This window comes from Pezoporus occidentalis, unplaced genomic scaffold (genome assembly GCF_034315485.1).
Source record: "Pezoporus occidentalis ecotype Australia unplaced genomic scaffold, CSIRO_AGI_Poc_V1 ctg231, whole genome shotgun sequence".
Lineage (NCBI taxonomy): Eukaryota > Metazoa > Chordata > Aves > Psittaciformes > Psittacidae > Pezoporus > Pezoporus occidentalis.
Window position 1 is genome coordinate 508,541 of NW_026914191.1, and position 27,867 is coordinate 536,407.

General features: G+C 42.1%; 1 protein-coding gene and 1 long non-coding RNA gene across 2 annotated transcripts in view; both read left to right on the top strand.

The window, feature by feature from the left end:
- The window catches only part of LOC134165183 (uncharacterized), a 498,306-nt gene that overhangs the window by 96,773 nt on the left and 373,666 nt on the right, over positions 1 to 27,867 (top strand). The window lies entirely within an intron of this gene.
- On the top strand, positions 399 to 27,819 carry GLIPR2 (GLI pathogenesis related 2). The gene is made up of 5 exons (XM_062621697.1): positions 399 to 1,927; positions 14,046 to 14,154; positions 17,562 to 17,665; positions 25,156 to 25,233; positions 26,316 to 27,819. The coding sequence occupies exons 1-5, from the start codon at positions 1,915 to 1,917 to the stop codon at positions 26,474 to 26,476; spliced, it is 465 nt and encodes a 154-aa protein (XP_062477681.1). The 5' UTR covers positions 399 to 1,914; the 3' UTR covers positions 26,477 to 27,819.

Below are 27,867 nucleotides of genomic sequence, written 5' to 3' on the forward strand. Positions count from 1 at the left end.
ATTTCCACCTGATAAGATCAGCAATATTCATTAGTGAGGAAATTAACAGGCAATATTAAATATGCTAAAAATGCCCAGCTCCACCCTTCCTCTTTCTTTGTGTGTATCTCAGCTTACATTGCTCCCCAGTCCCTGCCGAGTCACGGCATTTACTTTGTACTGATACTGATACTTTCCACATTCCACAAGGGAGCAGTGATTTTGATTTCCTTGTTTTCTGATCAGAAGCACCACCACTGTTTTCCTGTAGGCAACACTGGATTTTTGCCAGATCAGAAAACCCCTCTTTTCCAAGTTATGATTGCACAGATGTTGTAAATGCAGGTGTCTCTGGTAACTTTTGAAGATCTTGATGCTGTCTTCTTAGTAGCAGTCCAGGTCCCCAGGGGATCTTGCTTTATAATGCAGCTGAATATTATAAAGATCTAAACCATCAACAGTATAAAATGAAACAATCAACTATGAGGATATAAATGAACATTTCAACTACCAGAGACTCCCAACTATGCAAATTTTCATTCCCTTCTACACCTTGTGATGGCCATATGGTGGCATAGGTTATTGCTGATCACTGGTGTATGATGTCCTGGGAGTAGTACAGCCCAGTATTTCAGGTTTAGCAGACCATTTTTAGAGGTAGGGTTCACAGCCGATGTTTTTTTCACTCCTACAAGCAAATAAAACAGTGGCTTTCACCTCCAGATAAAGGGCGCTGATAATACCAGCTCCAGCTCTCACCCTGCTCCTCAGCCAGCTACCACCACTCATGGCAGAGGGAGTGGGGAGAGACTTCCTCCTGCACCTTCTCTGACCTCCTGCTTATTGGTGAAGGGATGCTGTTTATCCCCACCTGCTGCTGCTACTTGTTTAAAAAGGGGACAAACCCAGACATTTTCTGAGTTTTCTTTCCTTGTTGTGGAGTTCAGCCTCCAGAGGTAGATAAAGCATAATTAAAACCTACCAAGTCATCAGACTTGGCACAAAACCAGGTGGAGCCTCGAAATTATGAAAGGCATTGTAAAAAAAACTGGGAAGCACTAACCTCAGGTGATTTTTTGTGATGATAAAAAGATGAAAGTTGGAAACACGTAACTGAAATATTATTTGGAGAGATGCAGCACTTCTGAAGTTAAATCAAAGCATCATGTTTGCTGTAGTTGAAGTAGTTAGTATTTGCCAGATTAGCTTGAGGTATTTTGATGTAGTGTGAAGATAACAGTGGCAAAGTGCACTTGCACAGGTAAAATGAGGCATACACACACCGAACTCCTTTCATAGAAATACACCATCAGCACAGGTCCTCTTTAACCTGCAAAATCTTACACTGCATTTTACTAATACCTTCTACAGATTATGTCAGAGGAGTGCTGGAAGTGATTTATTTTAGACATAACATGTAGTTACACTTCGAACTGCCTTATGACTCACCTGTGTCAACTTTGCATACAAAAACTGGGTGAAACTTGAACAACTGTTCAGCTGTATGAATTAACCTCATGGGCTGTTCCTGCTGTGGCAGCAAGATTATTTGTCAGCAGAATTTCTTTTCACAGCCCACTCTTACCAGAAGACAGCCCCAATTACTGAGCTAACCCGGTATGTGAAAACAGACGCTGTTTTGGAGCTGCTTGGTTACTGTGGAGGATAAATAGCTCCTGACCCTAAACAGGATCTTCTTGAGCAAAAAGCAAAGCGGTGTCCTTATGCCTTATAAGGCATGGGCAGGCTTACCCCAGCGCTGAAGAAGGGGCGCTAACGGGCTCGCGTTGCCGAGTTTTCCTCGGCAGCGGTCGCAGGCGGCTGGAGAAGTTGAGCTGAAACTGCAAACACTTGGAACCCGGCACTTAGGGGAGAAACGCACTCAGGAGAGGAGGCAGCAGGTGAACTTACAAAACCCCAAACCATCGCTGGATCATGGGGAAGTCAGGTGAGAAAATGCCCTCGTGGGGTTTGCTGCGCGTTCCTACAATGCCTGTGCCTGCGTTTGTGCTCAGGAAGCATTGCTAAAGCGTTAGTGGCTTTCCTCAGAGAAAGCTGCTTTCATTTTGCATGGTACAGCCCGGGAGGAGCTTTCTCTCCGGCACAGGGTGAGATTAGAAATCTGGTGGAAACGACACCCTCTCCCCAGCCTGCACAATGCAGAAGGACTTGTATTTTATATACAGCTGACCGTTTGTAACCTATAGTAGCTTTGCTGTATGAAATAATTATAAGCCCTATAGCTTCAAAATTATCTTGTGTCTGTCTGATAAAACTTACCTGCCTTGCAGATAGGCAGCGGGATGCTTGGGGGGGGGGGGACAGTTTTTATCACCCTTCTTGTCGGGAGTATTTAGATTTAAGGTTTAGTTACTGTTTAACCGAGGATGGCCTTGCTCAGCTCTACAGTCTCTCCCCAGCTGTGCACATACTCATGAAGCCTCTCCCTGCTGCTGGCTGCATTGTTGATCCTTTCCCCATTGCCGCTGGCTGGCTGTCTCAGCTGGGGGATACTCCTCCAAATCTGCCAAGGAGTCAGAGACCTTAAGAAGAGAGAGAGCTTGTGCCCAGGGCTTCCTCTGTCTTTCTCCTTTTAGAGTCATGAGTGAAAATCTGTGCTGATCTTCTGAAACGGACACGAAACTGGATGGTTTATTTTTGTTCTTGTGGTTGGGACATTACTTCTGTGACAGATCAGAGCCTGACGGCATATTGGCTGTCTGTCCTGTGTGTAAACAGCATGTATGGGACACACTGAGCAAGAGCTAGTACTTGATTCACTCAAAACCATAGGCCTCTTCAGAGAAACTTGAGGAAAATCTTTGTGCTTATAGCACTTTAATGAGCCTAAGCATGGGTGTGTTGAGCTTTTCTCCTTTTTCTTTTTTCCAGAGGGCAGCATCAGAACTGTCTGCAAATGTGGCTGTAAAGGGCTTACTGATAGGACACCCAGTCCAGGTGAAACACCCTGTAGCTGCCAGTGGGTGGTTTTGGCCCTGTGTCCTGGAAGCTGCATATGTTTTCAAGTGGATTGGGAGTTAGTAAATAACCTTACAATGATTTGAATAATTGTGGTTTCTGAGAAGTATTGAGTTCAGCCATTCCTTGCTAATAGCATAAAAACTACAACTGCAGTCTAGTGGCTGTATGTTACATTTGCAAAGCACATCAGGGAAAAGCAGTGTAGGTATTCCACTGTGCACATTCTGATTCCTAAATGTTTAAAATGTTAAACATGATTTGTCACTTGTGTCACTTTTCAGATCAGTGGTAAACTGGGCCCAGGTTCCTGGCTTTGAGCTGCATGCGATATTTTTAGGTGAATCGTAAAACTGAGATCCTGTCCTGACAATTGGTTTATTGACTAAACCCCATCTGCACTTTTGCACTGAAGTCTTCAAATTCCTGTCTGAGATCATTCAGTGTGGTTTGCCTTTGAATGGGTGGGAGCAGCTGTTTTACAGTGTACTGCTTCAGTGCCTCTTCCTGTGTGTTTTGTGTCAAACACCTTGTCACCTCATGTTCCTGCTGTAATACTCTTGAGGATATGGTGTGAGCAGGTTTCTCTGTACTAGGATGTATGGAAATGTAACGGGTTGGGATCTGTCTGACCTCAAAACAGAGTCCTTGCTCTTCTCCTGAGTCAGAAAGATTAATGGGGATTACTTGAAAGCATAAATTTAAGGATGCTCTAATTCATGTAAAGTGGGGCCACTATTTTAGAATAAATGTCTTCAGAGCAGTTATTTAACTTTTTTTCTTCAGTAAATCTATCTTGAGGTCTTGGTATCCCCAGGCAAAAAAAGATGCTGCTGCTGAAAAGCTCAGTTCTTTGGTAAAAGCTTGGTATGTGTTGTTACTAGACACTGGATCATATTTGAAACAGTGTTCATTGGAAGTATCAGAGCTAGAGTCTTAGCACTGGTTTTGTTTCACTGAATAGAGCTGAGTGTTGGAAGACATTTGTACCTCTGACTCAGCTTTCTTCCTTGGAAGCTGCCTGCTGCTGAAACCACATCCATACTGAAACTCCATCACCAGGTTTAGAAAAACACCTTCCATGTCTGTAACTCCTGCAAACACTTAGCCAGACAAGGGGACCTCCTCTGCCTTCCCCCTGTTCTTCTCTTTTTGGACAGCATTTGGATTAGTGGCTTCCCTCCTTGCAGATCCCAGAGAGCTCTAATGGAAAAGACTTGGACAAGTATTTTCTGCAGGAAATGAGGCGATGGTGAGCTGGCTGCTCTTTGTTGTGCTGTTGCTGAGAACACCGTGTTGGTAGGGCTGTGACCTCCCCTGCAGCTGTGCTCAGTGGCAGGCCGGGGTCCTGTGGCAGCCTTCACCCCAGAGGGGATATCTATGTGAGCAGCTGCGGGTGATGCTGGGGAAGCAGCTGCCTGCCAGCTCTACTCCTACGCTCTGGAGCGCGGGGATTTCTGCTGAGTGGCGGGAGTCTCCGAGAAGGCTGGGATGTGGCAGAAAAGGGCTGCTAAAAGTCTCACTTCTTTGCTTCCTGCTGCTTGCTCCCTGAAAAGCAGCTGGAGGTGACAGCAGGGGACTCGCCCTGTTTCTGGGTGCAGGCGCTATCGGACAAAGACGGGGATGGGTTCAGTAAATACTGGCTATCTTTTCACACTGTTTGCTTTGCTTTTTCTTTTCCCACTTTTGCAAATGTAGGTGGGACTCCAGAGAAAGGGCTGGGAGTTTCCCACTGTGCTGCTGTTGAGTCAGTACAAAAATAAGGGCTGAGAAAGGGTTTGACGAAAAGGAAAGAGACAGGAACCAAACTCGGTGCAGATTTCCATGCTGGTTTTAATCTTTCTTAGAAGCATGTGCTGGTTTTTAACTCTTCAGATGCACCTTCGGACCACAGTAAAAAGGGCTGTTGTGTTTTCTGTGGAGCGAGCTGCACTTTCAGCTGATCTGAAGTGCAGACTTGTACTTTAGCATCTTGGTAGGAGACAGCTGTAGCAGCTCATAGCAAAAGTACAAGTATATTAGAGAAGTGACCTGTTTGCCTTCTGAGAAAGGCAATACTTGCAAGCTGCCAAAATGACAAGGCGTTTTGTGCTGGCTGGTTTTACAGGACCAGTGGGGATAGAGGAAATGAATTAGTCTAAGCTGATAGCAACCGAGCATTTGTGTTTGGTAACAGTGGGGCATTTGCAGAATTTGTCATCAGTACAATTTACTGGTGTGGTCGGAAAAAGGCCTTTCAAAAATCAAGTTAATTCCGTTAAAAAACCCACACTTGACCAGTTTTTGTGTGTAGAAGACACTGATTATTTGGTATATGCTCAAGGCAGATGCATACCAAAAAAGTATGAAGGGCTCACAAAGAAAAAGATGGAATGTGATGATCTGTAGTAAAGGAGATACCACTCAAGGTTTCCCATGCCATAGAGTTGCACATCAAAAAGCATCAACTCTCCTTTCTGAATTCTCCAAGAAATCTTTCTCAAAAGAAAAATTAAGCATCAAGAAAGCTTTTATTACTGGAACCACTCAAACCCTTAGTTCTCTATCAGTACAGTTGGTAGTGTCTATCTTGCCTAGATTTGAATTTGCCTCAGTTGCTGCTGTGTATTCAAGAACAAAAAGAAAGGGGAAGTAAGACTCTTCATTGTAAGTACTTTGTTGTTTATTACATATCTCATCAGGCCAGAAGGCTATTTCAGATCACTATTTTGGTAGAGGCTGTGCTGTTCTCTGAAAGATTAGCTGGAGCATATCTGTGTTATGTTTTTGGAGGCAGATGCCTGGTTTTTGAAGGTCTGATAGCAGCTCTGCCAGATCTGGGCTGGGTGACCCTGTGGAGGGGGACCAGGCAGGTGGCCAACCCCTCTGGCTCCTGTGCGAGCAAGTATGAGAGATGGTAGTAGTGGAGGAAGAAAACAGGGACCTGTTTATGGCCACCGCAAACATTATTTAGTATCATTCAAAGTTGACTGAACTGGGTTACCAGAGTGAATCTCTGATTTGAACAGAAATCATGTGGTCTTTATCTGGTCTCCAAGCAAAACATGATCTTTAAGCATAATCGTTGCAGAGCTGCATGAAATGGTGAGTTAATTGTCCTTCTGAAGCTTTGCCAGGCCACTATTGTAGGTGGGATGTTTGGGAGCTATTTTCTAACACAGATTGTGTGGGCTGTCCCTGAACATATACCTGTGTGTCACTAAGCTGAAATATTGTGGTTGCATGTTGCTGAAGTCTCTAATCCATGTTGTAAATTTAAACGCCGGGCACAAGGAACTGTTTTCCATGAGACAGCTCTGATGATAGTTTGTGATAGACAGATGTTAAGAAATTATTGAATACATGCTTGCTTGTATCCTATGTGTGTGTTTGTCACGCTTCTAAATACTGCAGGCCATTGGTAGGTGTTGGGCGCTTAATAAGTGATCCTCAGAAAGTGATTTGGGGTGAACTGTCATAGGGAATAATCCATTCTTGAACTTTCCCTGATGAAGACCCATTACTAAAACAAATCTTTCAGCTTAGAATCACAGAAGGGTTCAAGTTGGAAGGGACATCTGGAGGTTGTCTGGTCTAACTCCCCTGCTCAGTCAGGACCACCTAGAGGTGGTTGCCCAGGACCATGTCCAGATGGCTTTTGAATATCTCCAAGGATGGAGAGTCCACAGCCTCCCTGGGCAGCCTGTGCCAGCGCTCTGCCACCCTCACGTTGAAAAAGCGTTTCCTGGTGTTCAGACTTTGATAGCTTCTGGATCTTCCATAGCCTCACTGTATGAGGACTTCCAGCTGTGTGGAGTAAATTGCCCTGAGCTACCCCAATGGCAGGTCACAGGAGGGGATGTCCATGACGCAGTGTTGTAGGTGTTTCATTGACTTTCTGGGGTTTAACATACTGGGGAGGGGGATCAGAAAGATGATGTAATTGATAGTAAGTATGGGTAAAGAAAGCTTTCTGTGTCTCCCTGCCTGGTCTGTGCTGCTGGATAGGTGAGTTTACACATCAGCAAGCACAAGAAATATACATGGTCATATTTCCATGCCTCAGGGAGGTGCATAAATAAACATACTTTAAACATTGCCCCAGCTAGCTTGGATGTCCTTGGCAGAAAAGCGAAGTGGGAGGGTACTGGAGCTAGTGAGTTGAAAGCTAGTTCAGGTATGACTACCCCAAACAATGGTAAAACATAAATGGTAGAGGTATAAAATGGCAGAGCATAACCCAGGAGATGTGGGGTAGTTCTACCTTTCTTCAGTTCTTGTTTCAAAAATCTTCATTTTGCAAAGAGTTTTAATTCACACCAGACACCAAATGACCTTGAAGAGCTGTTACTTGGTGAAGAGTGTATTATTATTCTGCTGTCATGCAAACAGGAGGAATCACAACCTAATGGCTAAAGCTCAGATTTCGTAGTAGGGAAGTTCTGATTTCTGGTGTTGCTTGTTAGTGAGTACAGTTGTACCTTATTTTCTTCATAAATTACTATTATTAGAAACTCTAAGCAGATATGATGTTGGAAAGGAGGAAGAGAAGAAATGGAGAAGATTGCTTCACTTTCTTCTGCATAGTGTGGTCAGTTCTAACTTAGGTAACTTGTAGCTGCGTATTTTGAAGTGTACATACCCCAGGAATTGCATGTACCCCAGGGATTGTGTGACAATTAGGTTTAAGAACACAAGGCTTGGTTCTGCTCCAGGCTGCTGATTAGTGTTGCCTGGAGTTTTTTTAAATGCTTATACGCAGAAGTCTCTGCTCCCTCTCAGAGCTGTGCAGTTTCCAGTTTACCAGGTGTTCCTTTTTAATCAGGGCAGTCAATTGCCAAACAGTTTATAAAAGGCCTTAAGTGAGGAAGTAATCAACACTGTCTGTTATAGCAAGAATAGGATTTGCAATCAAATAGTGACATGACTAGTATCATTGAAACATTATTACACTGGCAGCTTCATATTCTCAGGCAATAGGCTTCAAATTGGGTATGGGTGGAAAGTAGTGTGTTGTGTCATATGGCACAGGTAGTGCAAGGTTACTAAGATGCCAGTTTGCTGTAGCAGAAGCCCAGAAAATAAAATAAGTGTGGACTTTGTCCATCTGATGCAGTTAACTTGGACATCTTACTCACCTCAGCAGTAAGTAGCTGTGTAAGAAAACTTCAGGCAAAACTGAATGCTGAAAGACATCAGAGAATCTCCCCCCCTGAAGAGGGATCTCCTGAGCTGAAGGGAAAGCTATTTTGAGCAGCCTGATAAACACAAGGATGTTCCAGGAAACTACTCCCATTCAAACTCATGCCTAATTATAACCCCCAATTCCTTCATTTCCATAAGCAGTACTGTTTCTTCTAACTTTTAGTAGGGTCATAGGACAGTTCAGGTTGGAAGGGAAATAGCACACCAACAGTTATGATATCTCCCATAAATGCCTATTGTATGGGATGGAGATGTTGCCCCTTTATCGAATTCTTGGTTCAAAGGTGTGAAAAAAGACAAATCCCACCCAAGATATAATACTTTCTGAATATAGTAGTGTCCTGGGTTTAGCAGTAGCAGTCATTTTTCTCCTTCTTAGTAGCTGGTGCAGTGCTGTGTTTTTGACTTTTGGCCTGTGAACAGCGCTGATAACACTGATGTTTTAAGTTACTGCTCAAATGTTTAGTCTGACCAAGGACTTTCTGAGTCTGATGCTCTGCCAGGGAGGAGGGGAAGCTGGGAGGAAGCAGAGACAGGACACCTGACCCAAACTGACCAAAGGGGTATTCCATATCACAGCATGTCATGCCCAGGATGTAGAACTGGGGGCAGTTACACAGAAGGGCTAGATCACTGCTTGGTCAGGCTGGGTATCGATCAGTGGGTGGTGAGCGGTTGTATTCTCTCCCTTTGTTATTTCCCTTATCATTGTTACTATTGGTGGCAGCAGCAGTGGTTTGTGTTATACCTTAGTTACTGGACTGTTCTTATCTCAACCCATGGGAGTTGCATTCTTTTGATTCTCCTCCCCATCCCTCGGGACCATGACAAGTAGCATTTTCTCTTTCCTTCCCTCCAGGATGTATGTATGATTTCATTTCTTCTGTATGTTTCCAAGCAATCAGCCAGTTTTACTAGAGAACAGGGGAGTTTAGCACTGAAGGAGTTCAGTTTTTATGGCTGGAAGTGATTCATGAATTGGTGTGTCAGATCCATACTCCCAAATGCTATATTTAAGAGTAACATTAAGAGACAGTCCTTGAAGACATTACTGTCCCAAATGGGGAGTAGGAAAATGTAGTCAAATACATGAAGAAAGAAACATGGAATATTCACGCCATGGGGCATTGCAGAGGTCAGCAAGTAAATGACCACCCTGAAGTGTTTGTAACTTCAAACCCAACTGCTGAGTCAAAATGCACTGGAGGCATAACTGGCTCCTTAACATTTCTTATATCAACTAAATATCCATCACTTCTCCCTTGAAGGAACATTATTCCCAGTGTGAAAGGTTCAACCAGGGCTAGTTTCCAGGGAATTACATTTCAGGTGAGGATAAAGTTTATTAATGATAAGTGTGTCAGGTCTCTTTAGGTCTAGACGAAAATGCCATCCATTGGAAGCTGGGATGTCTTTCACTCTAGAATTTTGTTTGTTTCCAGCCTGTTAATATGCTTTGAGAAGTTTGTCAGAACAGAGGTAGCTTCAGTTATATGGAGCAGTAATTGGAGACTTCTGGATATAATTACTTTGCAGTTCCCTAAAGCCTTCAATGATCTTTTGTATTTTTTTTCCCCAAACCTGTTGGCCATATTAAAAGTTGCTGCATTCTTATTCCACACCCAAATTCTGCTATCAGGGTAGGGTAGAGAAATTCTGCAGAGTCAAGGGAGACTGCAGGGATTTCAGTATTAAAGCAGAGTTATACTCCGTGTTTAAATGGATACCCAGTTACCTTTTTATGTATTTTCTGTCCACTTTGCATTTTTGTCCTCTCCATGTATTCTGGTGCTTGGCTTCCTTCTGTCTGGGTTCTGGTCAGGAAAGGGTGTGGAAGTAGCACGCAGGACCCATGTCCTGGTTAATATGAGTCACATTGTCAAGGCTGATGGTATCAGGTTTTTTCATTTACCTCTTTCAAATAGGGTGGGTCCCTTGAAGTGTATTTTGCAGCTTGCTTCAGATGTGTTGCTCTGGCCATTGTACAAGCAAATTTGTAATTACTTATTTTGGGGCAGAATTGAAAGGTGGGGTTATTATCTCTATTTACCTGTAATGCATCCATTGGGTGAAAAGTTGTCAAGGTTCAAAGAGGGATTGAGACTGACATAATGGTATGCTTTTGTGTACTATTCTATATGAGGTCCATTTCATAGACTCATAGATTCAGAATAGTTTGAGTTGAAAGGGACCTTTAAAGGTCATCCAGTCCAACCCCCTTGCAGTGAGCAGGGACATCTTCATCTAGATCATGTTGCTCAGAGCCCCATTCAACCTGACCTTGAATGTTTCCAGGGATGTGGCATCTACAGACTCTCTGGGCAACCTGTGCCAGTGTTTTGCCATCCTCTTCATCAAAAATCTTCCTTACACCCAGTCTGAATCTACCTTCTTTTAGTTTAAAACCATTCTGCCTTGTCTTATCACTACAGGCTCTACTAAAAGGTCCATCTCCATTTTTCTTATAAGTATTGAAAGGTCTCCCCAGAGCCTTCTCTTCTTCAGGCTGAACAACTCCCAACTCCCTCTTGTTAACTATCTGAAGCCTAAATAGGAAAGCTTAGTATGTATGGAAAGTACAAAATTACTGGTGAAGATTAATCCGTAAACAATAAGAGAACGCCAAGAAGACAGTGATACTTTGATACTGTACTCTTTCTTGAATCACTGGAGTGGATCATTAGCCATAAAAACGTATGCCCTTTTTGTTAGTAAAGTGGATACCTGGTGTAATGTTGTGCATCCTGAGTGCTGACATAAGGGCTACATTATGTATTTCTGTCGTGTAGGTATTGGGTAGAGAGGTTTCATGGAGTATTTTACTGTTACTCTTTCTTCACATCATTTTGCAACTCTGCAAGACCAGTGGAATGTGGCCAGTTGATAGCTTCAAAGGTGATGCAGAGCAGCATCCTTTTTGTGGAAAACATGTTCAGATAACTTGCTTCTGTTTTGATGTCCAAACTAAGAGAAGAACAGAGCAGGAGAAGACAGGAGAAGAGGCAGGAAGAGCCGAAGAGGCAGGAAAGATTCAGGCATGAAGAGCTCTTCACCTGAGAAAGACTGAGTAGGTTGGCACTGTTTAGAGACAGTAAGAGAATGGAGAAATAGTATACTGAGGAAAACAAATCTGTTTGGACAAGGCAACCAAGTAACCTTCTGCTTACTCTTCCATGGTCACACAAAGTTGATCAATGAAACTGAAAATCCAAACCTGTAAGAACTGTAAGGTGTGCTCTGTAGCACACCACAGCCTTGAAATGTATTGTCACATGCTGTCATTATCTTTAATGACATTATCAGTGTTCCAGAAGAATCCAAAATAGAGGTAAAAAATTGAATAATGAGGAGCAAGCAACTGTATCTAATACCTTTAGTTGTTTCACTTACTAAGCTGTGTAATGATTCATGACCAAACCTAACTTCCTGGCAGTAAGAAATAATTTCTTCTAGCAGCTTAAGCAGCCTACATAAAGAGAAAAATGTACGTCTCTTAAGCTGTTTGGGAAGCTGTTCCTGCTTGGGTGGGAGCCTGAAAGCTCCTGTTAGCTCTCACTTTTAAAGTCTGGCTTCTCAGTGTATGGAATACTGGTAAAATGGAAAAACTTAACATGCCTTCCAAAACTAATTTGAAATACATCTGGTGGCTGGGTCGTCCCTCGCCACACATCAGCATGCACTGGAGAAGCCGTACAGAGGGAGGCGGTTAGCACATGAGCCTGAGTCATGGTAGATAAGTTTCTATAGAATTCACTTTTGAGGGAAGGGGAGGATGGAGGTTCTGTAGGGACAGCATAGCAGTGCCTGCTGTGGCTAGAAGAAACTCAGTTTTGTCCATGTCTTGTTGGTCTTTATAAGTCAAAGTGTTAGTACAGAGCTGGACTGTTGCAATACTTCTGTGCATGGATGAGCAAAGCCTGTGTTTCAGTCAACTTAATTTTTTTTTTTTTTTTTAGAATTTCAATTTGTTCTTGTCATTGAGAGCAAATAATTTTAATAGAAACTTTCACACCTGCAGGTCAAATTTTTTATGCGCTATTTAATGCTGAGTGGATGAGATACTAAGTGATAACAACCACAAGCTTTAAGATGGTCTTTTGCACCAGCAAAATGCATCCTGGAGTATGTGATGCAACTTCCAAAGCTATGTATTGCAACTTCTTTGATTTGCAGTCTGTCTTAAAATTCCCCTGCTGGAAGCATGGACCCCTGCCTCAGTGAATTGGGTACCTTAGAAACAAGCCATGACCCCATATGATGCAGCAGATGAGTGATAGAATTGGTGAGCTGTGAGCAATGGTAATAAGAGTGATGGGACAGGCTTATTAGCAAAAGGGTGTGTGGGTGCTTAAGCACCAGAATGGAGGCGTTTGTTTAGTTTGATGACATGTAACTTGTGACACACAAAATTGAAGGAAGACCTAAAAGGAGGAAGGTGGTGGGCAGATCTCATCTCACTCAACAGGGTTCATGTTGCTGTCTTATGCCAACAGTCTTATACCAAAAAAATTGAGCCCGAAAGCATGTTGATGGAGAATATATTAGATGTATGTTCACAATGGCCCTTTGGTCTTTGGAAAAGATCAACCCAACTTCAGACTGTGTTCAAAATGCTTAAGGTACTGCATGAAACAGCGGTGGTTTTCTGTGTGCATTGGATATTAAGAATACAGATGCTTTGTTATCCCAAAGGTATTGGGGAAACTGAAGAGAACTTTGAGAACAGCTTAAAGCAGGAGCATGGGTTGGGTAATCACCTTAGGAAAAAAACACAAGAGCAGTATGTGCAAACTGACAGCTCTATGTGGGGGAAATGCATATTACAAACAGTAGAATAGTGCGCACACTAATAAAAGAGAATGATTGATAATAGTTGTTAGGATTGAGTAGTGAGAGGAAGTTGAGAAACCTAAGGTTAATAACAGGAAACTCTAGTCCAGATGTCTTGTCCTGTTCAGAAGCTTCAGCAAGACAAAGTGGTAACTGTTTTGAAGGTGCTATGTATACCTCTCTAACTGTTCTCTCAAAACTCAGTTTCAGGTTCCAAATTTCTCAGCAAATTCCAGAGGGTGGCCAATGACAGATTTTTTTTTTTCTTTTCCTCTGAATCTTGGGGGAAATCAGCAAAGTCATAAGAGGAGTTAACAAGAGATTGCTGTCAAAGTGAATTGCACTGTGACAGGTTGCGCGTCCTCTGCCTTGCACTGCTAAAAGTCTCGAGTTTATGAAGGTACAAACAAGAACTCTTTGAGAGCTTTGCAGTAACTTTGGAATTCAGATATTTACTGAACACACTGTAGTACAGGGGAATAAACCCATCCCCAGCAGTCATTTCTTTCCTTACCACTTGTTGTTTGTCAGCAATTATTTGTCTTGAGCCAAATAAAGATGCATTTTGAGATTTCTCTGAATTTGTTTTATTTAATGAATAAAAATAATAGTGCATGTTTCGAAGTATTTGTATAGTTCTAAACATAGTAGCTTCATTTTCTTTAGGTGATGTTTTGACTAATACAGAAAGTCCTTGCATACAGTGACAATAATATACATTTTGAGTGCATTTCTTCAAAGGACCTGTAAGTCACTTACACTGAGACTTTGCAGTCATGATGCAATGAACTGAAATCTTAAAATGAAAGTCAGTCAAACTAACCTTAAATCTTCTTGCTAATGAGTAAAAGAATAAGGTTCACATTACTCTTCAACTTTTTGTAAGATCCCAGGGGGAGTTCATGGATGGAAGGTGTTAACATCTGTTTCATCCTACTCACAGGTCAAGAGGGTGGTATTCTTCTTTCTTCAGTCCAGCCTGCACTAGAATCTTAGCTATAGGGTATGTTTTTTCTGCTTCACTAATGTCTGTGTTTGACAGGCCTTCCCGTTTTTTTTTAATGTGATTTCAGCTTCCAAACAATTTGCTGAAGAAGTCTTGAAAGCACACAATGACTACAGGAAGAAACATGGAGTCCCCCCATTAAAACTCTGCAAGAAGTTAAACAGAGGAGCCCAGCAGTGAGTTCAGTCCTTTCTTTTCTCTAATGAGATTCGTGACACTTTTATCTGTTAGGTTTGACTGTGTATACTGTAGAAATATTTGTGTTTTGACATGCTGACATTCAATGAAGACTTACTGGGTGGAGAATGAGGGACTCCACTCTTTGTGTCTCCCTACCCAACTCTTTTTGTCCTTTCTTTCTCCTTCTTTCATCACATAGCACCAGCTGGTCACATGGACACTTCTGTGGTTACAACTTTATAAATCTGTCTTGCACCCTTTTCCAGGCATGGGCTGCATCTGTCTGCACTGGTGTGTCTCCTCTGCAGACGGTAGTTGGCTAAAACATGCTTCACCACCACCTCTGTCACATGGTGGATTGTCTTCTGCAGGACAGTAACCACTGCTGCCAAAATAGAGAGAAAAGAACTTTTTCATGCTACAAAATGATGGTTGGTCTAAGATCAGTGAAATGAGAAAGAAGTAACTTCAGATCATATTGTCTATCTCCCTGCCCCAAAAGCAAAATCAGTATATGTTGTTCTTTACTCTGTCAGGAGGGACATATCTTATCTCTTCTCCAGTGCTGAAGACTGCGCAGCTTCTTGTCAGTCTAATGTACATATATCTTTATGCTGTCTGACTTAAATCTTCCTTACAGAAATTTGAATCCAATACTTCTTATCCCTTTTGCTGCAGATGCAACCAGGTTGTTTCCTTTCCTTTTACAGCAACCTGTTTCAAAGTAGATTTGAAAACCTTTTTTTTGTTTTCTCAGGCTGAGCCTCACAGTACAAAGGAGATACCTGAAGGAGAATGCTGATTCAGAAAATAAATGTCCTTCCACAGTGGCTAAGTAGTGGCCAGTTTGATCCCTGTAGGCAAGAGGCTTTCTACCACAAGCATGCAGACTTATCTGTGCTGGCCAGCTGGGAGGCAGAGAGGCTGTAGCCTTTCTCGTACCTGATTTACTGTCCCAGCATAGTGCTGCACTGTCACACAGATGCACCAGCTTCTGCACTCCTCAACCAGAGATCTCTGCCAGGTGTGGTGCTGTACAATGTGCACATGCCCTTTGGCACCAAGCAAAATCTGTTTCTGTCTTGATTTTTTTCCCATCATTTTTTCTTGAGACACCATGGTAAGTGGATATAGTATTTCTAGGAGATGGAATGCCAGTGACTCATCCACATACCTCTGTAATCTGCTGGGGTTTTCCTTCTGCTCTTCAAAGGGCTGTTTTGTTTCTGTTTTACGCGGTGCATCAGGAGGAAGAAATTTCATTGACTTGTCAATAACACTTGCGTCTCCAAAGTGCTACAGTTGCTTTGAACAACTCAACTTGTATGAATAGTTCAGATTATTCTGTCAAATATGCATTGCTCAACATTTATCTCTAAGTGTTATACTGCCCTTGCTAGATATTTTTAGATCCTTCTGGAATTCCTCAGTCCTCTCTGGTCTCAGCTGACTTTCCCAACTGTGGTGAATAACAATAGTAAACCTTTGTTTGGTTGTGCAATGACACATATTCAGAGACTGATGAAACTGGTTGATAGCAAGAACCAGATGGTTGATCTGAATATAAGACATGAAATATAAGAGATGTCATATTTGTCAAGACAGATTTTGCATCTTGTTAAATTCAAAGAACTTTACCTTTATGTATATTTGACATCTCTGTTGCTATGCATTTGGTGTATATCTGGATACTTTTCTGTGCTTCTCTGTGCTGAAAATGGTCTGTTTCTTACTATTTTCAGTTCCAATAATTACGACAGGTTACATGAACTGAATATTGGATCTCCACTTTAGCATGAGATGAGTCATCCTCAGCAGATTTATCTCTGACTGTAATGAAGCACAGGGTGGTGATCTCAGATGTAAACCTCATGCTTTTAACTGCCTGAGCTAGATTGAATTAATCACTCTTTGTCCCAAGCCCTTGGCAACTTTATCTGTGTGCAAAGTGTACTCCGTTCCAGCCTTTGCTTGGGATGTGGGAATCCTTGAAGAGAAAAATTACAGGACTGTAGAGATACAGGGCATGAAGGAGCAGTTAGGGATCCTCTAGTCCAGGATCTAGCAGACTGACAACTGACAAGTTTACATTCATCCAGACTAATAGATCTAACTAGTTACTTTTTTTGTTTGTTGTTTTGATAGAAGAATTAGGACAGAAGGAAATAAGAACCCAGTGTCTGAAGTACTAGCTTGGGCCAAAATGTTCAGCTGGACAAATTTCCTGTCTCTGGCAGATGCCAGTAATTCACAGTTAGGAAAGGAGTAGCAGGACAAAACAAATGTGGCGATCCTTTCTGCATGATCTTCTCCTGGAAGTTACAGATTTATACTGTAAATTATGGTTTTCCTAAGCAGAAGGTTGTATCCTCATTTTTTGTTGCTGTTATTTAATAAGCCCTGAAGATTACTCCTCACATACACACACTGTAAATTAGTCTAGCTCTTTTTCAAACCCACACATGCTTTGGTGTCTACATTGTCCTGTGGCAATGACTTCTAATGCACAGTGTGGAAAAAGCACTTTGTCTTGCTTCGCTTTTAAATCTATGACCTGATGATTCTGTGTGTTGCCTCCTATTTCTTGTAGCGTGAGAAATAACAAATGGTGTTTCCAATTTCAGTGTCTCTGTACTGAAGCCTTTCCAATGTTGAATAAACAGAATAATTGTTTTACACGGATATTCTTCTTAACCCTGTTGTGAGACAATAAAATACATCCCACACTCTCACATGTCAGGTTATATAAAAAACAGTGTTGCTTATCGCTGTGTTGGTGTACACAGTTGTTGCCTCAGATGCTCCATGTGGTCCCCTTCTCTTCTATACTGTCGCCTGGCACATTGCTCTTGCATTGCATCTGACTTCATTTGTAAATATAGGGTTTTTTTACAATTGCTTTGACTGAATCCCCACTTCAGTCTTTTTTCTTACTCAGTGTGAACATTTAAGTTACTCCTGTTAGTGGCCTAGAAACATCAGGAAGTGACACCTGTAACAATCACTGCAGGTACTTCCCTTTCCACCAGCAGCTGCAGCCAAGGATGGCCAGTGGATTTCCAGGTGCAGGGAAGAATACGGTGGGGGAGATCTGCCCTTTGATTTCTTCTAGGCCCTTTTCAGCAGTGACACAGATGCTCATGAAAGAAAAGAAAAATGGCCTCTGGGCTTTCCCTTTGCCTAATTCTTAGATCTATGTAGGTTTAAAGCATCCCTGGCTTCAGAGCTTTACAGTTCAGTAACTTAAACTGTCATAGAATCATGGAATAGCTAGGGTTGGAAAGGACCTTAAGATCATCTTCCAGCGAAACTCCTTGCTTGCATCTCATCCTCTCCCTCCTCCTCCTTCTCTCTGCTTGCTGTGGCTGTGTTCCATGGCTCAATATGTGGATTCCTTTGTTAGGTATGCAGAAGAACTGGCTACCACAAGGGTCCTCAAACACAGCTCTGAGTCTGCTAATGGAAAATGTGGAGAAAACCTAGCATGGGCATCCTATGACCAACCAGGTAAGCTTTCTACTCTTGTTGTCACAGAGACACTGAATAAATGTGTTTTCTCATGTACTTTGGGCTCGGAGCATCTAGTTGCAACAGTACTGGTGTTTTCTCTGCTTCAAAAAGGCATCCATTGCAGTCCCCTAGTGTCCCTGGGGACAGGATGGTGGTTTGCAGTAACCTGCATATACTGACAGCAAGAAGCACATGTGGGCACAGAAGAGGTAAGGGACTGTGCTGTAGTGTGCTGTGTCCTTTTGGAGATAGGAGTTGGCAGCTAGGCTGCTCCGTATGTCCCCACTATGGAGCTGTCTTGAGTGCTACTTGTATGTGCATGTGAAGAGAGAAGGAGGTTGTCAATGCCACATACTTCACCTTTATCCTTAGTTTGTCCCAGCAAAGAGAAGGCTGACCACAGGCCAGCTGGGGTGAGGAAGGTGGAAAAATGGCCACTGCATGCTATGTAGCAGTTTCTGTTTGTATGGGCAAAATGGGAGCATGGACACCAAAGTGTCAGAGGTTAATGTGTTAGACATCTAGTCTCTTCTGGTTTGTCAGCAAAACAAGCTTTGAGCCCTTTTCCATGCCTTCATTTTCAAAGACAAAAGTACTCCATATATTTTTTTGATCATAAATCTAACATGTAACTGGCAGCCTTTGATTTGGATGCCCGGGGAGCTGAATTTTGGCCAGGCCAACAGCCTGTGGTGAGCTTTCAGTTGGAATGATGTTCAACAGGCTCTTCCCTCCTGCCTCGTCGAGTGGCCAGGGCTCATGCTTTAGCCTGCTGAGACAGCAGGTGGGATGTATTAAAAGTGACCACTTGCTTTCTTCGTTTCTGTCTACCCCTGGAATTTCCAGCACAGCCTCAGGGAGACAAAAACTCATTTCTGCAGGCTGGAGCCTCTGTCTGAAGGACCTGGAAATCTTAGGAAGTGAGGTTTAGACCGAGGGACACTGCTCGGTTCCTATGCAAGTGCCAACTCTAGTCCCCAGTGGGTACTTTATCATGTTGAAAAAGAAATCCGGGGTGGAAAAATACAATTTGATCTACTCATACTTGGCATTCTGTCCATTGCAAGAGTCTGAAGCAAGGGTTCAGAGCACCATGGGAAAACACGGATGTACGGCGAAGTTTGTGGCTATGACTCACTGACTGAGCTTACTTCTTCCTTCTTATTTGTGTTAATGGCCTGTGCTCCTTCCCCAAGGTTAAAGTCGCAGAATTGCCATTTGGAGAGCTGGAATCAAAACACATGCATTCTTCCATAAATTATATAATGCCTATCTTTTTCTGTATCCCATTTGTTCTCTTCAATGCACTGTTTCCATACTTAACTTTCCAGTTCTGAGCAATTTTGTCGCTATTTTTTCATCCACAGGATTGAATGTCTTGCTGAGAAAATTAAGCTACATCCTCTTGTTCTGTAAAACACTTCTACATTTCCTATGTAGCAGGATCATTCAAAGTGCCAGAATGAGAAAACTAGTTCTTCAAAGAAAGTTATTCTGTCCTCTGGCCTTAGTCTCTATCTCTATGGAGCTGGTTCGTTCTTCCTCTTTTTCTCATTATAGTTCCCTTTGGATAGTTAATTTGTACCCTGCTCAATGAGGCTGAAATGTGTATTAAGGAATCCATTCAAGGGCTTAACAAAGGCAGGCAGTGTTTTCCTGTTTCTTTCCCAGATAAAGCAAAAGCCAATAAACCTCTAGCATACCCTGTATTCTCTCTCAAAAAAAGTGATGCTGTTGTTTGTTTTGGCTCTTACTGAGTTCTGTAATAATGCCAGAAGATACATTTCTTGTTTCAGAGAAGATTTTAAGCTTTCAACCATAAAAGCCTTCTAGCTCGACTCTTCTCCTGGTTAAAGAATACGTTGAATTGTATTCAGGGTTTGGGAGTTACATAGCCTAAAGCTGTTGCTGGAAGTATGTTTATCCGTGTAATCCAAGAAATAGCTGACAGCTGTTTCCTCCCTCCAGTCCTACAGGAACTGCTCCGTGGCAGACTTCTCTTTGTGCTCAAGTAAGTGAGCTGTCATCTGCCACTAATGTGAGAGACCACAGCCGTCCTTGGCAGCTGTAGTATGTCAGGCTTCTCAGGATATCATCTCATTGCATTTCTCATCTGTTGCGAGGCTGAAGGCAAGCACTGGATGACTAAATTCTGTTTGGGATGGTTGGTGCGGTCGTGAAGAGCGTGCTGTGCCGCTTGTGAAAACACTGCAGCTTGTGAGCTCCAGAGAGTTTGTAACAGAAATTCACTGTATGTTAACACCCAAATCTGTTATGGGAGGAACCTGGGTCTGCCTACAGGTCAGTACTAGAGGGCAGAACAGCAGACACCTTCTGCCCCAGCCTGGGAGGAGCATGCTTTGACTGAGTGCCTACCTTGATGCATCTCTTGCTGTATAACACCAGGTTTATACAGTACTGTTAAATAAAATAAAGTAGAGTAAAATAAGGACCTGTATGTGGAATGCTGAAAGCAGAGGATTACTTCCTAGAACTATCAGTATGACTTCAATCTAAGTACATCATAGCTCATTTCTGAGGCAAATTAAATCTACCTCTATGTTCTTTCCCCTCAGCCTGGTGGAAGAAAGGTTGTGATAAAAAAAGCTAGAAAAACATTTGAGGGAAATTCTAGGATTTGGGGTATGTGGTTTTTAAGTAGATCACCATGGTGCTGCCCACCCTTGCACAGGTATATGTCCTATGTGATTTTATTTGAATGTTTTTAGCAACTTACTCAATGGGATTACTTGGCGATTTAAGGATTCTTTTTGTGAATAGAAACAATAAGGCTGGGCCCAGAGAAATTAAATGTAAGAGGGAGCTGAATCCAGTAGTAGGGCTGCCGCAGCCTTGTGCTCCCAGTAGTGAGGCTGAGAATGTATTCCCAGGCTTGCATACACAAGCACACATGTACAGCATGTACATGTGTATATATGCAGGTGGCCGCATAGATAACCACAAACAGATACAGTCAACATTAAAATGAACAGCGTCAGCAGGCTCTTCCTGTTCCCCTTTTTGGCTGATTGCAATGAAGTATGTTACCAGACTATATATATATATAAAAAAATAATAGATATTAAAATACATATTTCCTACTAATAGATTTTAAAAAAATGATATAATTTATATTTTTATAGCATTAAATTATATATATATATACACAAAACTCTGTGTGTATGTGTATATATATATATTGCTAACAGAAATAAAAGTCCAGTGTGGATCTCTGCAGCAGCTCAGTCTGCCCAGTATCTGTTCCTGATCCCAGTCTCTCCGGTTGCTTGAACCTGAACGTACCACCCCCTGAGGCTGCAGTTCCACTCTGGTTGCCAGTACAGTGCGTCTTGCACACATGCAAACACAGCTCCCTGGCTGTTGGCCAGGACCCACCTCGTCCCTGCGGTGGCCATACATTTAATGACTCCTCCCAGGCCACTTCACGTCCTCACCAGCTGGTCCAGCTTGTGCTTCACTAGTGCTCACACACTCAGCACCCACACCGGTGCTCCAGTTGCAGACACTAAGGTCCCTGCTACCCTTAGTGTGATACTGATTGTTGGCACTCATGGACACCCCACAATCCACACGGAACAGAGCTTCTCACCCAGGTGAACAGAGAATAGCTAGAAATGGAATTTAATGAGGCAGCAGGACAACTGATGAGATGCAGAGCATGGCCAGGCAAGAGTACTAACATCTGTTTCAGCAGTGGCCCTTTATTATCTCTCTGTCCTTCAGAGAGTGGTATCAGCAGAACTTTGTTCCAGGACTTCTAGTCCTATGTGTGCACTGACCTCATACATTCAGTCTTCTGACCACCTCAGGCACAGTCAGTGTGGCCACTTTACTAGCTTATAGCTTGGATAAGTAAATAAAATCACTGTGCTGATTCTGGACCTATTCTTGGGCAGAACTATAATTGGACACTAACGCAGGGTTGCTGCACCAAGTTTTTATGTGATGCAGATGTGTCCTGTAAGTCATGGTACTGATGAAATTCGTTGGAGAGAGATTCAGCCTGTTCTGAAATGAACGTTCAGTAAGCCTAACTGAGCAGGTCATTAGTCAGCTATTGCTAGGATAGGGGTGGAGTCAAACTGTGTTTCCTTAGAGAAAGTGTTAAAAACTATGGATGTGGTTTATAGCAATGCAGACAGGAAGGGTATTTAAAAACCCCCAGCAGCATACTAATTGGTTCTGCAAGTGAAGCAACAGAAGGGAAGCTGCAGTGCTGACTGTAGGACTGATCTGCATGCTTTTTGACAGAAACAAACTTCTATGGGTTCTACTACAATTGGGAATGAGGGGTGGGAGTGAGTTTTCTGTGTTCTTTCCTTCTGATTGAAATGCATTTTGAACAGCAAACAACTCCTGGTTTGGGTAGCTTTGGGGGGAGTGGCAGCTGTTTTCAGTGACACATTGAAATGGAGGGGAAGCTGACACACTGCATCACTTACTCCATAATGATTTGAAATCTAAATACTGTGTTCTCTGAACCACCAACTCTGAGGATGCAAGTGTCTGCTAAATCAGGTAGGCTAAGTGTTCTGCTGACCCTTCTGCTGTCTCTCTCTGGAAGCTCAGGGGTCACTGGGCACAAAACAGTGTTTTTCCTTAGTCCCCTATGGCTCAGCTATCACTTTCAACACTGTTTTGGCTTGTGTCCCATCACTACATTGTTTACTGCTCCCCAGGGGCAAAGAATCAGAAAGAAAGTATTTCAAAGGAAAGAGAGCATGTTTAATCACTAGGTACCCACCTGTTTTCTCATGTGGTAGTAACTTCCCTTCACCTCCTGTGGCATATGACAAATAGTATTCACTCCCTTTACTTCCAGGACCCTTCTTTAGCGTGATCTGTTAATCTGTCAAAAGTTGCCTAGTCCTTTGGTCACCTTCTCTTTTTGTGGGAACAAGTTAGTCTTTAATTTCCCACAACCTCTGATGTAATGACTCTTTTAATTCAAGGAGGATGACAGCAGTGCCATGTAATGATAACCTGATCCTGCACATGAAAACCAGGATATAGCAATCAGCTTCTAGGCTTTCACTGCCCAGCTGCAATGAATTGCAGGCTTTCATACATGAAGGCTGGGAATTAGCACATTACGGATTACGCTACCCAGCTATGCTCGCTGATGTTCATGTACAGGATTGAGATATTCTTACCTGATAGCATTGCCATCTCCCTTGAATGAAAGATGAAAGTTACCAAATTTTCACAGGATGGGTGGTATTTAAATAGACAAACCCCCCACCCCCCCCCAAAAAAAAAAAAGGAAGAGAGACTGTGTTTGTCAAAGCTTCCATGTGTCCTGCAATATATCCATTATGGAGATTTTAAGCTCTTGTCACATGGAGCCTATGTACACCTCTTAGAACTATAGTAAGCAGAGGGGGGATGACTTCCGCTTGAACTACTCTTTATGGCACACTGGTAGGTTAACAGAAGCAATGACGTGCTGGTAGCAATGGGAATGCAGTCCTACATCTGTGAAAATACTACTTACATAGTATGGTCAGTTAAGCACTTGTCCACATAAAGTACATGTGCTTCATAATGCACACGTGTCTGCAGTCACATTCTGTACTTGTGTTCCATCGAGTTTCCCACAAACATGCCTGAAGGAGATCTTCAAGCAGCCTTCCAATGCTCAAAGGGGGCCTACAAGAAAGCTGAAGAGAGACTTTTTTCAAGTGACAGGACAAGGGGGGCTGGGGGGGTGGCTTTAAACTGAATGAGGGTAGGTTTAAATTAGATATTAGGAAAGAATTCTTCACTGTGAGGGTGCTGAGGCACTGGCACAGGTTGCCCAGAGGAGCTGTGGCTGCCCCATCCCTGGCAGTGTTCAAAGCCAGGTTGGAGAGGACTTTGAGCAACCTGGTCTAGTGGAAGGTGTCCCTGCCCATGGCAGGGGGGTTTGGAACTGGATGTTCTTTAAGGTCCTTTCCGACCCAAGCCATTCTGTGATTCAGTGCTAAATCTTTCATAGCTTTGAAGTCTAGAGTTGAACAGGAAGATCTGCTTGTTTTGTTGTTTGGTTAATTGTTTTTTGTTTTTTTTTTTTGGGGGGGGGGAGGGTGTGAGGTTACTTTGTGCTTTTTCTTTTTCTCTTGTATTTCATAAAGATTGCTCTTTGCACTTTTTTTTTAGTCTTCATTTCAGCTTTAGTATGAGTGACAAATGAACAGATATTTATTTATGTTACATACTTCAGCCTTAAAACAGGTGTACAGGGTTTGTTGTTTGGCACAGGGAAAGCAGGAAATAAGGAACCTGTTGTTATTCCTGAAATTTAGGAAGCAAGAGAGATTTTCCTACCTTTTCATGTGGAAAATGTAAAATGACTCTACTAAGAGCGCACTAGTCCTAACAAGCAGTGTGGCATAGGTAAGTTCACAGTATTTCCAGTCCACAAGTCTCTCAAGAGATGGCTTTTCATTCAGTAATTTCTTTTCAACAACAGCTCTGACAGTCAGCTTGCCAGGCTAACACCACCATCCGTTTAGCAGGCTGCACTCACAAGAAACTGAAGTTTAAAGAAGCCAGTGCAGTGCCCGACGTCTAGAATAGTGCAAGTTTAAGACTTTTGGCTGCAAAATAGCAGCAAACATGAGTCATTGCTGTTCTGCAGCCAGCAGTCCACCGGGGACCAGCGTACTTCATGACGGTTGGCTTAACAGTGTTGGCAGCTTGCTATGGAATCAACTAGCCTTGTGATACACATCCTGGAATGCTAAGCAGAAATTTCTGTATCGGTGTAGCTCAGGGAAAAACCTGCTCCCTTGACCCCCCACAGTGTTTGACATAAAATTTCCTAACAACCAGTAATGGAAAAGATGCAGCCTTTGAGTTTTGGTACACAGCATCTCCCAGGTTCTCACCTGAGCTCCTGCCCTCTGTGCTGCCTGTTCCACAGGACCCACTGCAGATTATCAGAATCTGCTCCTTTCTATCAATCTCCTAAACTGTTCAACAGAAAGCAAGAAAGGATTATTTCTTTGTCAAACATCAACCTTAGGGACCTACAGACATGTAGAACTACATCACTCACCATAGTCATAGACCTTACACAGCTGTGATCACAGCATTGGAACAGGCTGTCCGGGGAAGTGGTGGAGTCACCATCCCTGGAGGTATTTAAAAGACATGTAGATGTGGCACCTGGGGGCATGGTTTAGTGATGGACTTGGCAGTGTTAGGTTAATGGTTGGACTTGATGATCTTACAGGTCTTTTCCAACTTCAACAATTCTATGATTCTATGATAACTGAGTAGCTACAGCTATTGCAAAACAGCAATAATTTGGTAAGTTACATGCACTACCATGTTACCTATATTTCAAAAACTCTTTTCAGTAACAAGACTGTTTCTCCATGTTTCTAGAAGTTCTTGCCAGCTATTAACAGCTGATCTTGCTAGCCATGCTGTGTGTGTCTGTGCTTATCATGATTCCACAGCAGATTTCTTTTGTCTTTCAGGAAAGGATGTGGCTGACAGATGGTACAATGAAATAAAAAATTACAGCTTTCAAAACCCAGGGTTTTCTTCTGGGACAGGTAAGGTCAGACTGGGCACTGTCTCTTCAAAACCCAGCTTTTATGTTAAGAAATTGGTGAGCCAAGTTGTTTGGTATTTTTCAAGAATCTATCTTCTTTTCTTAGGAAAAAGGATAGAGATGAAAAAAAATTTGCATTTCCTCAAATGTTAGAAACTAACAGAAGGGTAAAAGGAAACTGAGAAATGAAGAAGTAAGCAAATTTTGTGGGTTTTTTTAATACTGTAGATTTCCTCCAACTCCAAAGTTTTTAAAAGGCAACTTATTTTTAAGGCAAATTAATTTGTAGAAAATACTAAATTGGGATCATATAGGTTTCTTTCTTACTATGCTGGTGTTTGCGTTGACTTGTGCTTTCTACCAAATTATACCATTTCAATCGCAGAGATCACTTCAGATATAAGGTGGAGATCAGGAACAGGCCATTGGCTGCATATTGACAATCCAGTGTTTAATGAACATAAAAACATTGTTCCTTGATGACAATCCAGTGTTCAATGAACATAAAAACATTGTTCCTTGAGTAATGCTCAAGCAAGAGATACGCCTGAGCTTGTTTCAGATGAAGAAAATCATGCTTTTCACCCATGGGATTTGTCTATGCATAGAGGGAACAACTGATGGAGCAGCACAATGCACGGGTGGCTATTACAACTAGGCAGAAGAAGCCACAAAAGCAGTATTATTTTTAACAGTTGCACATGCATATACATGGGGGAGCATGAGATGGTTAAAGCAAATGAATATTAGTCACTGTCAGAACTGCTGTTCACACTGCAGGGAGTATAACCATGATGTCTGTTGAATTTTGTATCAGATACTCATCAAACTACTTCTTTCTTGATTCTCCTACAAGATATTCTTATTTGGACATGGAAATGGGAATGGTAGTGAGGAATCAGATCAGGCTGTTTCAAGACAAAATGCTAGATGCAGGGTTTTTTCATGTTCTTAGCTTGTTCTCCAGTTAGGAAAAGAATCATTTTTTTATTGTTCTTTCTTTCCCCACTCCTCATGTGTTAAAGGGAGTGCTGCAGATTTAGTACCTAAAATGAATGCCTATGTTTCTCTCTCTTTCTTCAGGTCACTTCACAGCAATGGTTTGGAAGAGCACAAAAAAGATGGGAGTTGGAAAAGCATCCGCTAGTGATGGCTCAACGTTTGTGGTGGCTAGATATGATCCAGCTGGAAATGTAGTAAATCCAGGCTATTATGAAGAAAATGTCCTTCCTCCACGAAAATAACTTCTTTTTTTCTTTTCTTTTTTTCTTTTTTCTTTTGTTTTAAAAGGTAGCCTTATTGCTTAATGACAAGTGAACCTGGATTTGGACTTGACAGTGTTTGAAATGAAGCACGAGTCAATGAAATTTCCTGTTTGATACTGCTGTTCACTTCTCATTACAGAGGAAGCAATTACATGTTATTCGAGTCAATCTGCACGTTAGGTCCCTGTTGTTTCTGAGGGGGCTTCAGTTTAACTGAGGATGAAGTACATGCAGAATTTCTGAAGGGTAACCTTTATAAGTTGTTTTCTTTTTTAATAGCTTGCATGAACTCTGTGTCAGCATGTGAGTAAGCACATGTTGGATGTCTTTTTTTAAGTGAGCAAATTTATAGCCTTCTGTAAACTGAAGATACCAGCTTCTAATTATATCACGTACTCCCAGTTTTCCAGTGTTTTTTAATAACTGTAACTTCTTTGTTCTGTCTATACCTCCTGCTACTGTGGAGCCTTCTCTCTGCAGATGGAACATATGCAAAACTTCCTGTGTGAAAGGTACACATGTAAAATGCAGTGGCATTCAGACCTATGTTTCTTTATTAAGAGGATCTCACAGAACACTAAAACATTGCTGGCAAAATTGTATCCATCAAGCAAGCCATAACTGATGTGTGACTTGAAAGCTACTAAAATTGTTTAAACCCCAGTTACATTTTAGGTGCTAATATTTAAAATCTACTTGAGATGAGTGTGTTTCAAGTTCAAATCCCATCTTACGGTTTACAGCATGTACATTGCCTCATAATCAACTTGTTTACTTCTGTTACAGGAAAGTAAGACACTATTTTTTCTCTTAGATATTTACGCACAAAGAAGTGCGATAGATTGATAGATTTTATTTCTCAATAACTTATTTTTACTTTCTAAGGATTATCTTCTTCATGTGTTATGCTATACAGACAATAACATTCCCAAAACATCTCTTGTCTCCTTTAATAATGCCACAGTAGGAGGTATTCACATGGCCATGATTAAGAGGTTCACATGATCTTTGTTCGTATCATTCAATAACAGTGAAAATATTTCACATGCTGGATTGATGCCTTGAAAAAAAAGTCAGACTGAATTTACATAAAGCAAGCAAGCAAAATTCTGAAGGACACTTTTTTTCTCTTAAGAGCACAGATTGGACCATTTCGGCCAGGCTCATGTACTGTTCGACTTGGGGTTTTGTTTTCTTTGTCAAATTTTCCTTTGCCTTCTGCTGAGATTCTGTATGCCAGAATTTGGTTCATGAAGAGTGCCATTAAAGAAATACCTATTTTTGTTTACACAGTTGTAATAAACTGCACTGTTGCAACTTGATTATATGTCACTGTGATGTGGTATGTTACAGTCCTTTTGCTGTAACCA

Bases quoted from the DNA above. Each gene is read 5' to 3' on its own strand.
- GLIPR2 (XM_062621697.1), top strand. The intron at 14,155-17,561 runs GTGAGTTCAGTC...TTCCTTTGTTAG, and splicing joins TTAAACAGAGGAGCCCAGCA to GTATGCAGAAGAACTGGCTA. The intron at 25,234-26,315 runs GTAAGGTCAGAC...CTCTTTCTTCAG, and splicing joins AGGGTTTTCTTCTGGGACAG to GTCACTTCACAGCAATGGTT.